Genomic DNA, 12481 nt, shown 5'->3' with positions numbered 1-12481 from the left:
AGATTTCCATATGACATGCAGACTGAATTAGGGCAGCAAAAATATTGGTTTGCTAAATATTATTAAATTTTATTGTATCATTTCCAAATAAAATATAAATAAATAGATGTTCTTATTGCTTTCTTCAATGAATAGTGTAGAGCAGGTGAGAGATATATTCATCTTACTTTGGGATTATAGCTTTAAATAACTAATCATTTATGTCAGTCTTCTTTGCTTTCACTGTGGATTCAAAGGTCAGCAAAAGAAAATGCAGTAACAGTATAATTAAAATTAAAATATTTTACTGACTAGATCTTTTTGTTTCCTGAATAAAAAGTCTTTGTTTGTCCCACAGTCATGAAAATATTTACCTATGTTCTCTGGGAACTCTGTTGCAAAAGGTCTTAAATACTTAGAATTATCAGCAATACCAAATTAGTTCTTCTGTATACTTTGCAGCAATAAAGCAATAACATTTTAAATACAAATGCTCAAATGTTTCCATACTATTTAGTGAAAAGATTTAAAAAAATTATGTTTACTCATCCCACTTTTTATAAATTAAATTATTTTTCTATGTGGATATGTAACTACAGATTTTATATTGCTTCATTTCCTTGTTCTTCATATTTTACAACTGTTTATTTTTACAAAGGTGATCATAGTTTTACATTCAAAAATTCAGATGCCAGCAGACAGGACAAGATATGACAAAATAATAATTTTTTAATTATCAAGAGTTCATGAGGGAGTGGGGAGCGAAGAGGGAGGGGAAAAATGAGGAGTTGATGCCAGGGGCTTAAGTGAAGAGCAAACGTTTTGAGAATAATGAGGGCAATGAATGTACAAATATGCTAAAAGGAAAAAAAAGCCACAGAGTGGCAGAACAGATTTTTTAAAAAAAGAAGCATCATCATGGAGAGCAAGTGTTTTGAGAATTATGAGGGTAAGAAATGTACTAATGTGCTTTATGTAGTTGATGCATGTATGGATTGTGATAAGGGTTGTATGAGCCCCCAATAAAATGATTTAAAAATAATTCATACACAGTTTGTTTCATTGCAATTCCCTCAATGTAACATATTTTATCTTACTTCTTCCTTGCACTTCTAATACCCATTTATTCTTTCCTAACTTTCTGACTTTAGGTTAAAGCTGCCCTTTTGATCTGAAGTGGTTGGTTATTCTAACAGGAGGATGAGTTTGATTCCAGGCATGGAGGATGAATAAAGACCTTAGTGGGCTAGGGGTGTCCCATTTACTCTATCTGACAATTTATCCTAGTCTCCATCTATGATTTTAAGTTCTGTGCCACATTTTTCTCCCAATTAAGACCTTCTAATGTGTTCCTTTTCAGAGTAATCCATATTGGTGGCCAAGTATCATTCAGTTTTGTGGCTTCAGGATGTAGAAACGTATGTTCCATGGTCCATTATTCCACTGGACTACTCCTTTCCGATGTCTTTAGATTTGTATAACTCTTCTCTCTGGTTTGAGAATCACCAATAGTAGCACCTTATATGACTTCTCACAAACTTTTAGGACCCATTTGGTACTCTCCAAAGGAGGAAGCCTTCTTGAACTCTGAGAACACTAAAGGCAATTAACATAGCACAGTTCTACTTCCCATTTCTGTATCTACACCATAATCTTTTAATGGCTGCCTGATGAGAGTAAAACTTGAAGGCAGTCTAGTATGCTTGCCAATTTTTGTTTTAATTTGTCAAGATCATTTTAGCTATTCTATGTATTTAAATTTTCATTAAAAATAATCACAAAACAATTAAGAACCTTTTAAGAATTTGAATGGGATTGAGTGAATTTATAGTACATTTAGAAAAAAATAGTCTTTTAACAAGTTCCAGTGTCTAGTTCACATGCCAAGAGTAAAAAATGAACCTTTCTACTTCTGTAAAGATTTAGTCTTTGAAACCCACAGGGCCAGTTCAACTCTGCCCTACAGAGTCGCTGTGAGTCATAGTTGACTTGATAGCAATGAGTGAATCTTCACATGCATACTTATGCATTTCTTTAAACCCACTGACATTGAGTTGATTGGTTCCTGTAAATCTTTAGACAAGATGAGGGTTTGAATGAGTGGCCTCCTGGCTAACAGACCAATGCTCATTGGACAGTGCCACCAAGGTGCCCGCCCATTCTTGCTGCTGTGGGATGTCTTTGAGTCAGTTCCCACAGAATGAAAGTCTGCTCGACCCCCCACCCAATTGTGATAGTTGAGCCCGTTGAGGCAGCCTCTTTGTTAATCCATAATCCATCTCCTGGAGTGGCTTCCTCTTTGTCACTGGCCCTGTTTACCAAGGGTGCAGTGTCCCCATTTACCCAGGCCCTCTGTAATGTCTTTGACATGGTCTCAGGGCATTAGTCTTGCATATCGTTCATGGGAGTTACTCGTGTCATTCTTTTCTCTGGGATCATTCTTTTTGCTGCAAAACAGCAAATAGAAATTCATTTGCTATGTCCTGTCAGGGGCAAGCATTTCCAGCATTTGCAGATGTGAAGGTCTGAACATTTTGCAGAGAACAAAAACAAGCCAAAAAAACCTTCTTTGGGAGCGCAGTACAGGTGCACATTCACTATATCTCAGCCTTTGGTAGGAATTATTTCAAAATTTTCCTGGCTTAAATTTATATCACCACTTTGAAAGTTCTTTGTAAGACAGCTAGTTTTAACCTTTGGATGCTTGAAAGCCATTTTTCTATTATATCTTCCCAAATGTGGAAAATGATTATGCTTAATTTTCTTGAATATGACTCTTGCTGCATTCTTTCTATGCCTTCCTATTCTTGTTGGTGACTATTGAGTTGATTCCAACTGATGGTGCTGCGTGGTGAGACCGATAGGACTGCTCCACATGAGTTTCAAGACTGAATTGGTAAAGCTGTCTTCAGAGAGTCCCGTGGATTCTAGTCATTGACATTAAGCTAGCAGATGAACATGTAACCATTTGTGTCATACAGGGACTCCTGCTTAAAATCAAAATCCTTGCTATTTGGGGGTTATGCCTTTCCAATCTATACTACATGTTTCACTTTTTTTTCATGTATTTTCTTGACTCCGTACTGGCTTTTAATAATACAATTGATTCTATATTTTGGTTCCTTAAATCCTTCTTCAGAAGTGTGTAGGCAATTTATCTTTTCTACTTAGTTTTAGTTTCAATTATTTTCTTCCTGAAAGTTCTGTTTCTTACTATTTCAAATGGAATTTAGTTTTATAGGGTCTTGAGTTGCCTACTTTTGGGTGCATCTTGCCATTCCCTTAAACATATTAACGGTAAGAATGTTCAGTCTCTCTCATTCCCCTCTGCGTACTATTTATAAAACTGTTACCGGCCCCCCACCCGTCTTTTGTTTTGTCTCGCGAGATTTGATTGGTAGTTCTTATTTCAGAACGATTCTCTGAAAGCTCACAACAACCTGTTTTGAAATCAGTTTTTGTTTTGTTTTGTTGTGTTTTACCAAGAGAAGATTTGTGTTTACTTCTGACAAGTGCTTAAGTCCACAAAGGCAAGCAGTATAGTAAAAGCAAGAGCAAATAAAGAGCAGTCTTCACCATAATGTATGGATCTTACGAGACGTGCTAAGCAGCCGCTACTCTTTGTAGGGGAGGATCTATTTGATTTTCACCAGTTTGAGATGGGCAAAGCTTTTGATGTTGCTTTTGCTATCCAGAGTTTTCGACATTTCTGCTCTTTCCTTTTGGGCCTTGCAGTGCAATGCTTCTTCACATGCTGTGTCATATTTCCCGGCAGTAGGCAGAGGTTTTCTGCAGGTCTTCTTAGGATGGACACTGAGTGGTTTAATATTAGCTTCTCATCCCAGAATGGAGTTAAAACTTCGCACCGGGTTTCAGGTGTGATTTGTCTCATATTCTTTGAACATCTTTAATTGATTAAAAAGTTATTTTCAAAACCATAAGTGTTTAAATATTAATTAACAATATTAACTAATCTGTGATATACATCTATAAAGAAAAATTTATACAATGCTTATTCTAAATGGTATTTTAACTTAATTTTCCATTGGATGCCTATTCTCACTTAAAAATTCCATTGTATGCCTATTCTCACTAATAAATTTTAAATATGGGACAACATACTATGCAAGATTGTGATTTTTGTGTGGGATAAATAAATAATTGTTGTATGTATGGAAAAATAAATAATTACTAATAGCAAATATATTGAGATTTCTATACTCTTTCTTTCTATTTTCCCTCATTTAATGTATTTCATTCTACTTTTATTCCTTGTAAAATTCTAATCCATTTAATATAATTTAAAACGTATTAGCACCATATGCCCTTTTTAGAAAATATCAACTTTCAAGAGAGGTTCATGTATACCTTAGTAGTAGATCAAAAGTGAAAAACATTCTGCTAACTGTAAACATTTCATTAAACAGACATTAAACCATAATTACATAGGTGAATTATTATTCTAATATACACAAAAATAAAAAATTGCAACATGCCATAAGAGTGTAAAATAAAAAATAATAAATGTAAACTCATCTGTACACTTACAAACGGTGTTTTCAATTGTATGATTTTACCAGACTCATCTACTCTGATATTAGAATTGGATTTCAATGGCTGTACTTTCAAAGGCAGATCACCAGACCTTTCTTCTTAGGCTCCTAGTGGTGGACTCAAACTTCCAGTCTTATAACAAGTTAGCAAACACAAGCCAAAAAGGAGTTACGTAGTTGTATGAAAAGGCATTAGAAGATCATCAGTAGTGAAAGGAGCTCCCTAAGCCTACTGTCAGCAAGTCAGTGCTGCCTCACAGTGGCCCTGGATAGGGTTACGAGACTGTAAATCTTTGTGGGAGCACACAGCCTCAAATTTCTTCCATGCAATGGCTTGTGGATTGTGGAATTAGTATTCTAGTCTGAACACACTAATAAACCAGAGCAGCATGGATGGATGCCCGATGCCCAGTAACTTGGGGGGAAAGGACAATGTGCCAGGAGCACTGAGAAAAGTAATATAGTTGGGTAAAATCAAACAGATAAACCCATATTAGATAGGGATTTGAGGAGTAATGTTGGATTGGAAAATCATTTTCATAAATAAAATGACACTGATCAATGCATTTCAATTATGTAATTTGAGCTGCTTGTAGAGAATACATGAGATGAAGGAAAGAACTTACATGTGGATGTAGCATCAGTAATGCCATAGAACTATCAACTAATTATGGTACATATACATTTAACTTCTTGTATCACTCACATAGACACAAATATATCATATCTATTTTATAACTACTCTAACAATTACAAGCCAACAAGAGGCAAAATTAGCTGAAATTCTTTAGGAAGCTCTTGGAAAGAAAAACATTACATGGTATTTTACATAAAATAAAGGTATATCGTTCTGCTTTGTTTCACATTTATTTCTGAACTTAAAAGGTCAATTGTGCATATTTATAATATACCTAGGAAGATTTAGTTTCAATATGACTGTTTGCAGTTTTTATTAAAGTGTCCTTCTTTTGGCTTGTTTCTCTAGCATCTTCTTATATTCATTAAACTCACGTTTACTGACATTCTTGTTTTTTATTTTAACTATTCATCATATTAGACATCTTATCCTGTTATTAACACCATACATTGTTCATGTCCCATCATTTAATATTCACATGTAGTTTATGACAGACATTTTTATGGATGCCATTTAATAATCTCTTGTATTTAAATTGACTAATAATATTGATATCTATTACTTCACATTTATTTCTCATTGAAAAATATGCATTGAATGCATGCAGGAAAAACATTACATCATTCTATGTCTATTTGCTACATTTCACTAATTATTGCATATTCTACTATTAAAATTTTGGTTATTTGTTATTCTAACGTGAATTTTTAATAGTTTATTGTTTTTCTCCATTGGCTTTGATTCAAATGTAATTAAAACCATTCATGTTTTATGTCTAATCTATTCAAACTCTCTTAATCTAGTATTAGGATATACTTCTGAAATTTATAAAGTCTCTGTGGAGCCGACATGTTGAGAATGTAATTTTTTCATAGCCTCTTGCATTTTTTGATTTCTTAAGGTATAAATAAGAGGATTCAGTAAAGGAGTGATAACAGTATAAAATACAGCAAGGATTTTATTTCCTGAAAAATTTTTAAATGGCCAGGCATAAATAAAGATACAAGGTCCAAAGAAGAGAGTGACCACAATGATGTGGGCCGACAATGTGGAGAGGGCCTTGGAGAGCCCTCCAGATGACCTCTGTCTGACTGTGACCAGGATCACAGTGTAGGAAACGAGCAGGAGGATGAAACAGATCAATGAGAGCAGCCCACTGTCCGCGATGACAAATAGCTCCAGGGTGTATGTTTCAATACAAGCAAGCTTGATCACAAGGGGAAGGTCACAAAATATGTTGTCTATGACATTGTGGCCACAGAAAGGCAAGTTCACTGTTAATACCATCTGGCTCATGGTATGGATGAAGCCAATTGTCCATGACAGTACCACAAGGGCACTCAGCAGCCTGTGGCTCATGATAGTCGTGTAGTGCAAGGGTTTGCAGATGGCCACGTACCTGTCAAAGGCCATGGCTATCAGCAGCGTCATCTCAGCACCCCCAAAGAAGTGCATAAAGAACATCTGGGCCATGCAGCCCCACAAAGAAATGGTCTTGTGTTCAGCAAGCAAGTCTGTGATCATCTTGGGTGTGGTAACGGTGGAGAGACACAAGTCCAGGAAAGAGAGGTTTCCAAGGAGGAAGTACATGGGTGATCGAAGGGCGGAACTAAAGGTCACTGTGCCAATGATGAGACTGTTTCCCATAAGAGTGGCCCCGTAGATCAAGGAGAACGTCACAAAGAAGAAAACCTGGAGTTCCCATGGCCCAGAGAAGCCTAGTAAAATAAACTCAGTCACGACGGATGTATTCCTAAGATTCATTTACTCGACTCAGAAGGTTCCAGATGTTCTTGTGAAGGAAATGAGAAGAAAATTAACGGAAATTAGCACTGATGTTTTATTTTTATTTGAAAATATTCGTTGATGATATAAGAGCATATAAACTTGAATCTACCAGCACAGTAGTACTAATGACAGGAGCTTTTTCATGAATCCTATTCCTTTGGTTTTTAGTATTCAGTAATTTAAATACTTTCAAAGAATGGAAGTTGCCTATTGTTTTCATAGTCTACCAAATGATGGAGACTTTCATCAATATATGTGAACTTTGACACCAACTTGCTCATCTAGAAAATTCATAAAATAAAATGACACCAGCAAGAAAGCCAAAATCCTTTCTTTTAGGCAATATAATTTCATTAAAGCACCATTCTCAGTTTAATCTTTTTATCTCTCTATTATATTTTCACTTACCTCTTCAAAAAAGTGCATGTTTAGGGATTTTAAAAAAAAATCCTTCTCTGTGAGCCCTTCACGAGTCTGCACACTATTTTCTACCTCTTTTATACAGAGGTGACCTACTTTGGAGCCAAAGGTGCTTGAGCTCTGGGAATTCAATTATCAGTGGGAATTATTAAAGTACTTTAGTTGCTTTCTTGTATGACCAGGAGATTTATTTTATGCTCAATTTCTGACCCTAAAATATACTGTGCTTCTTTCTGGGCAACGGATTGATTAAAAGAGCCGAGGAGAATATTGGTTTAGTGGTTATAATAGAGTAAGTGATTAGTGAATGATTTACTTCATACTTTCTTTCTTCCACATTAGTCTTAAATTGCTTTCTCCTGTCACTTTCTATAAACCTAAAAAATCAACAAACAAAAACCCATCTGCAGACATTGAGTAGATTTCAACTCATAGCGATCCTTTATTGTTTTCCTGAGCCTATATATATTTACAGTCATCTTTCTCCTAGATGGTGGAGTCAAACCCTTGACCTTGTGGCTAGCGGCTCACTACTTGTCCCACAATGGAAACCAAGGCTCCTCTTGAAAGTTACATCAGCATTCTAAGTTTTTGAGAATACACATTTTAATATTACTAGACAAAAAATTATTTAATATTTATCAATAATAATTTATAAATTAAAAAAATGACTTATAAGAAAATATACTAATACAACAGAGAGCATACTGAGGAAATAGAAAATTTAAACATCAAGCTCAAAATATAGCAATGCAGCTGTTTTGCGCTCATTAAAATGTCAATGCCTATTTTTAGGTTTTGTGTGTTCTTAAGAGACTTTCAGAGAATGCATAGCTTGCATAAAATAGTTTCATAATATGTACATATCTTATTATAAAATGTCAAATACTAATTTCACAAGGTGTTGCAGTTACAAATTTAACTATATTGATATTACTATCCTATTCTACCATCTAAAAGTCAATTGAGTAAGTCGCTGGCAAAGAATGCCATGAATGACATTAAAATTCACTGATAGCTCTACATCTTATCCCATGTCTCTATTTAATGCAGGTCAAAACAACCACCTAATTCATGGCATCATTTAAATTTTAGGCATAAATATTGTTTCTAATAAAAGAGTATTTTGTAGGCTGTGAGAATATCCACACCCATGTATCCAACACATGCAAAAGACGATATTAATTTGTTACTGACTTTTAAATTGTTAGAAATTGCTTCAACTTTTCACCACTATTTTTGGACAGTGATCATATTTACTTGAGGTAATTAGTTTATTATGTCAACCTGGCCGATAAACACATGTGGGGTTAATTGAAGGGCAGAGAGATAAATGGCTAGGTGAGCCTCACCTTTCTAGTTCTCAGGTCTCTTGCCTTGTGATGGTCAGACCAGGGTACAGCTGCCTTAGCCAGTTCCCTGCTTCAGCTGGCAAGGCTCACTTCTTGCAAGACTTTCCAAAGGAGAAGCAGCATGGATCTACCCCAATGCAGCCCTGGGTTCTGGAGCAGCTATGTGGAGACCCCTGCCAGTGCTGAGATGTTTACATATTCACTGATTCTGCTTTCCTCCTGCTTTTGGCATCATTGTGTCTGTTTTGTGAAATGGAAGAGGACTTTGTGAATTGGTGTTGGACATAGGGGTTAATGTTGGACTTGTGAGCTGGGACAGCACTGAGTTGGAATGTTTTCTTGATGTGCACACACCCTTTATATTAAACTCTCTCTTATACATATGAGTTTCTGTGTATTTGGTACTCTAAAGTGCCCAGACTAACACATTATTGTAATTCATCTTATTTCTCAGTTTAGCCATTTTTTTTCAGGGACAGAGAAATGTGTATCCTCAGTAAGATACATTTTCTGTTCTCTTGTTTTTATTAGTAAATATTCAAGATTATTTTTATTTTATTTAGGGAACATTTTTAATTTTGTAGTTTAAACAAGATTATACAAAAAGTATAGGAATTTAGTTTATATTTACTTTATCAAAGTTTTGCTAGTCATAATGACTTTATACTATCAGTGGTTAGTATATCATGGTGCCACAGAGATTGGGCTGATATAATTTCTCATAGTAATGAAAGTATATCTACATGGTAAAATAATGTTTCTTGATACTTTAGAATTTTTAATAGGCTTATTTTCAGTTCTGTGAGCATGTTGTTCTCTTACTTTGTTATTTGGCTGATAAAGTGTACAATGTTCAATTGTAGCATTGCCCACACTGCAATTTTAAAGTAATGTCACTAAATTCTAATTATCAGAATTGTTTTCAATGCCAGGTTTATTTTCATAAATCTTTTTAAGTCACTTATGCTGTTTTGGAAAATCAACCGGGTTAAAATAAAATAGTGTTTTCCAATTTTTTAAGCAGGCAAGGGCAGTTACAGCACAAAACAGCATGGTCAAAGCACGATGTCTGCTCTCAACCTTTCTACCTCTTGGTTAATCTACCCATTCCTTAAAAGACTAAACTCTAAATGGACTTTATAAAGGACACCCAATGGTCCAATTGTTAAGTGTTCGCTGTTAAACAATGGGTTGAAGGTTCAAACCCATACTGTGGTAGTACAGGAGAAAGACCCGGGATGTGCTTTCCATAAACCTTACAGTTTAGAACACTCTTTGGGGCCATTCTACTCTGCCACATGGGATCATTGTGAACTGAAGCAGACTTGATGGCAGTCAACAGCAGTGAGATGTAATCTATGACCAGATGAAATAGAAACTGAATTGGTGCCTTCAAAAAATTGGTTTGTTAAATATTACTCAAGTTTGTGATATCTTTTCTAATTAAAAGAGAAATAAATACAAGCTCTCATTGTTTTCTCCAATTAATTGTGTAGAGCCAGTGAGATCTGTTTTCACCCTACTTTAGGACTATGGATTTAAATAATGGACCATTAATCTCAGTAGTCTCCATTTCAACTCTGGATTTTGACCTAATTAAACATTCTCCCAAGCTTTCTTTTGTTGTTGCTGTCAGTTGTAGTGACCCTAGTTGTTTGTGTTTTTATTAATTTGGATAGCAAGTTAGAGGAGGATAAGTATTCTGAAAAGTCTTATTATCAATCAAGATACCTGGGTGGTATAACTAGTTTACACTTCACTATCAACCTCAATACTGGTGGTTGTAGTTCACCTAGCACTTCCATGAAAGCAAAGTCAGAAGATCTGCGTCTGTAAGGACTGTAGCCAAGAAAACTCTATAGAAAATTTCTACTATATGACAAATATGAGTCAATACAAGTTGGAATCTATACAAGAATAATGCATGGTTTTAGTTATTATCAATCAACGGATTCTGGTGGTATAATGTTTACACTTGGACTTTGATCCCTAGGATAGGCAATTTGAAACCACCAGCAGCTTCATGGGAGAAAGACTGGGCTTTCTAGTCGCATAAACAGTTAAAGTTTATAGGCTCACTATGAGTCAGCATTTACTCGATGGCAATGAATGAGATTATCAATCAAAGAAGAATGAAACAATGTTCAATTCTGCACCATCCTTATAATTGGTATAACTTGATGAGTCCACTGTTATAACCACTGTGTCAATCTGCCTCATTGGGGGTCTTACTCCTTTCTCTCAGTCCTTCTTCTTTACCAAGGATGATGTTATTTTCTAGTGACTGATCTTTCCTGACAACATGTCCGAAATGTGTCAAATGAAATCTTACTACCCTCGCTTCTAAAGAGCATCCTGACCGTATTTATTCCAAGACCTTCAATATTCTTCATCAGCACCATAATTCAAAGGCAAAGATTCTTCCGTATTCAATGCTTAACTTTCACATGCATATGAGGACATGAAACCTACCATGGCAGGGGTCAGTTGCACCTTAGTGCTGAGAGTGACACCTTTGTTCTTCAATGCTTTAACAAGATCATGCTCATCAGACTTACCCAATGCATTGTGTCATCGATGACTGCTTTCATGAATCTTGATTGTGGATCCAAGGAAGATGAAATCCTTGACAATTTAATCTTTTCTCAGTTATTATGTGACCTATTGCTCAAGTTGTAAGGGTTTTGGTTTCTAGGACTGTAACGCTTTACTCAAGTAGAAAGCCCCATCTTTCTCCCAGATGATGGTGACTATGAACTGCTTACTTTGCAGTTAGCTGTCCAACAGATAACCCCTATGCCACCAAGACTCTTCAGCTGGGGACCCACAGGTCACATGATTAGAAGATTGAAAACATGTCTAGGTAGGGATGTCAGAGGTTGCCCACTACAGGAGAAATCATGAAACAAACACATAACCCAGAAAACCACAAAAAGGCATCAGCACTGGCAAGCAGGGGTGGTATCCAGCTTTGAAACAACACATTGCCTCAATAATCTGTTTTCCTGGTTTTTTTAAATGAGGCATTCAATGAAACACAAAGGTATGACCCCTGAATGAAACAAAGAAGGAAAAAAAACAGGCCATAGTAAATGCTTTTGTGAAGTCCTAGATAATGCATTTAGCAGAAAGATTTCAAAGTAACGATTGTAAACATGTTGAGAAATAAAGGAAAGCATGTCTAAATATCTAAAGCATTGAAAAGCAAACCAATTTGCTCTGTATATGTTTACACAAATAAATTAAATTTAGGGGAAATGCTAAAAGTACAGAAGGTTTGGTGACAATGTTTCATTAAATAGTAATTTCAATTAAGAGACACAAGTGATTTTTAAAAACCCAAGTGGAAATTCTTAAGTTGAAATGAAAGAAAAAATCCTAGAGGAGTTTACCAATAGACATGGGCATGAAAAGAAAGAACTAGTAGACTTTATATATATATATATATATATATATATATATATATATATATATATATATATTTACAAAAATTATACAGTCTGAAGAAAAGAAAGGAAAAAATAAAGAATGAATTGAGATGCTGAAAAATGTAGGCTACAATTAAGTGTATCAATTTGTCAAGTAATTACACCTTGATTAGACCTGATAGTAAGCTGAGTAGGTCAAATAGGGGATGCAGCTAAAAGAACACCTCAGGAGAGTAGGTAATTCATTCAGTTTTTACATCTTAAATTTGAGGTGTGTTCAAGATACCTGTGGAAAGGCTCAGTAGTAAGTTGAAAATAAAAATC

General features: G+C 35.3%; 1 protein-coding gene across 1 annotated transcript; it reads right to left on the bottom strand.

Moving 5' to 3' along the window:
• Positions 1-5994: 5994 nt before the first annotated feature.
• Positions 5995-6933, bottom strand: LOC142426692 (olfactory receptor 4L1-like). The gene has a single exon (XM_075532269.1). It carries the CDS (start codon positions 6931-6933, stop codon positions 5995-5997), a length of 939 nt encoding a protein of 312 aa, XP_075388384.1.
• Between the last annotated feature and the right edge of the window lie 5548 nt (positions 6934-12481).

The sequence above is a fragment of the Tenrec ecaudatus genome, chromosome 14, assembly GCF_050624435.1.
Source record: "Tenrec ecaudatus isolate mTenEca1 chromosome 14, mTenEca1.hap1, whole genome shotgun sequence".
Taxonomy (NCBI): domain Eukaryota; kingdom Metazoa; phylum Chordata; class Mammalia; order Afrosoricida; family Tenrecidae; genus Tenrec; species Tenrec ecaudatus.
Note: the sequence above shows the minus strand (reverse complement) of the source record. Positions and strands in the feature narration are given on the sequence as shown.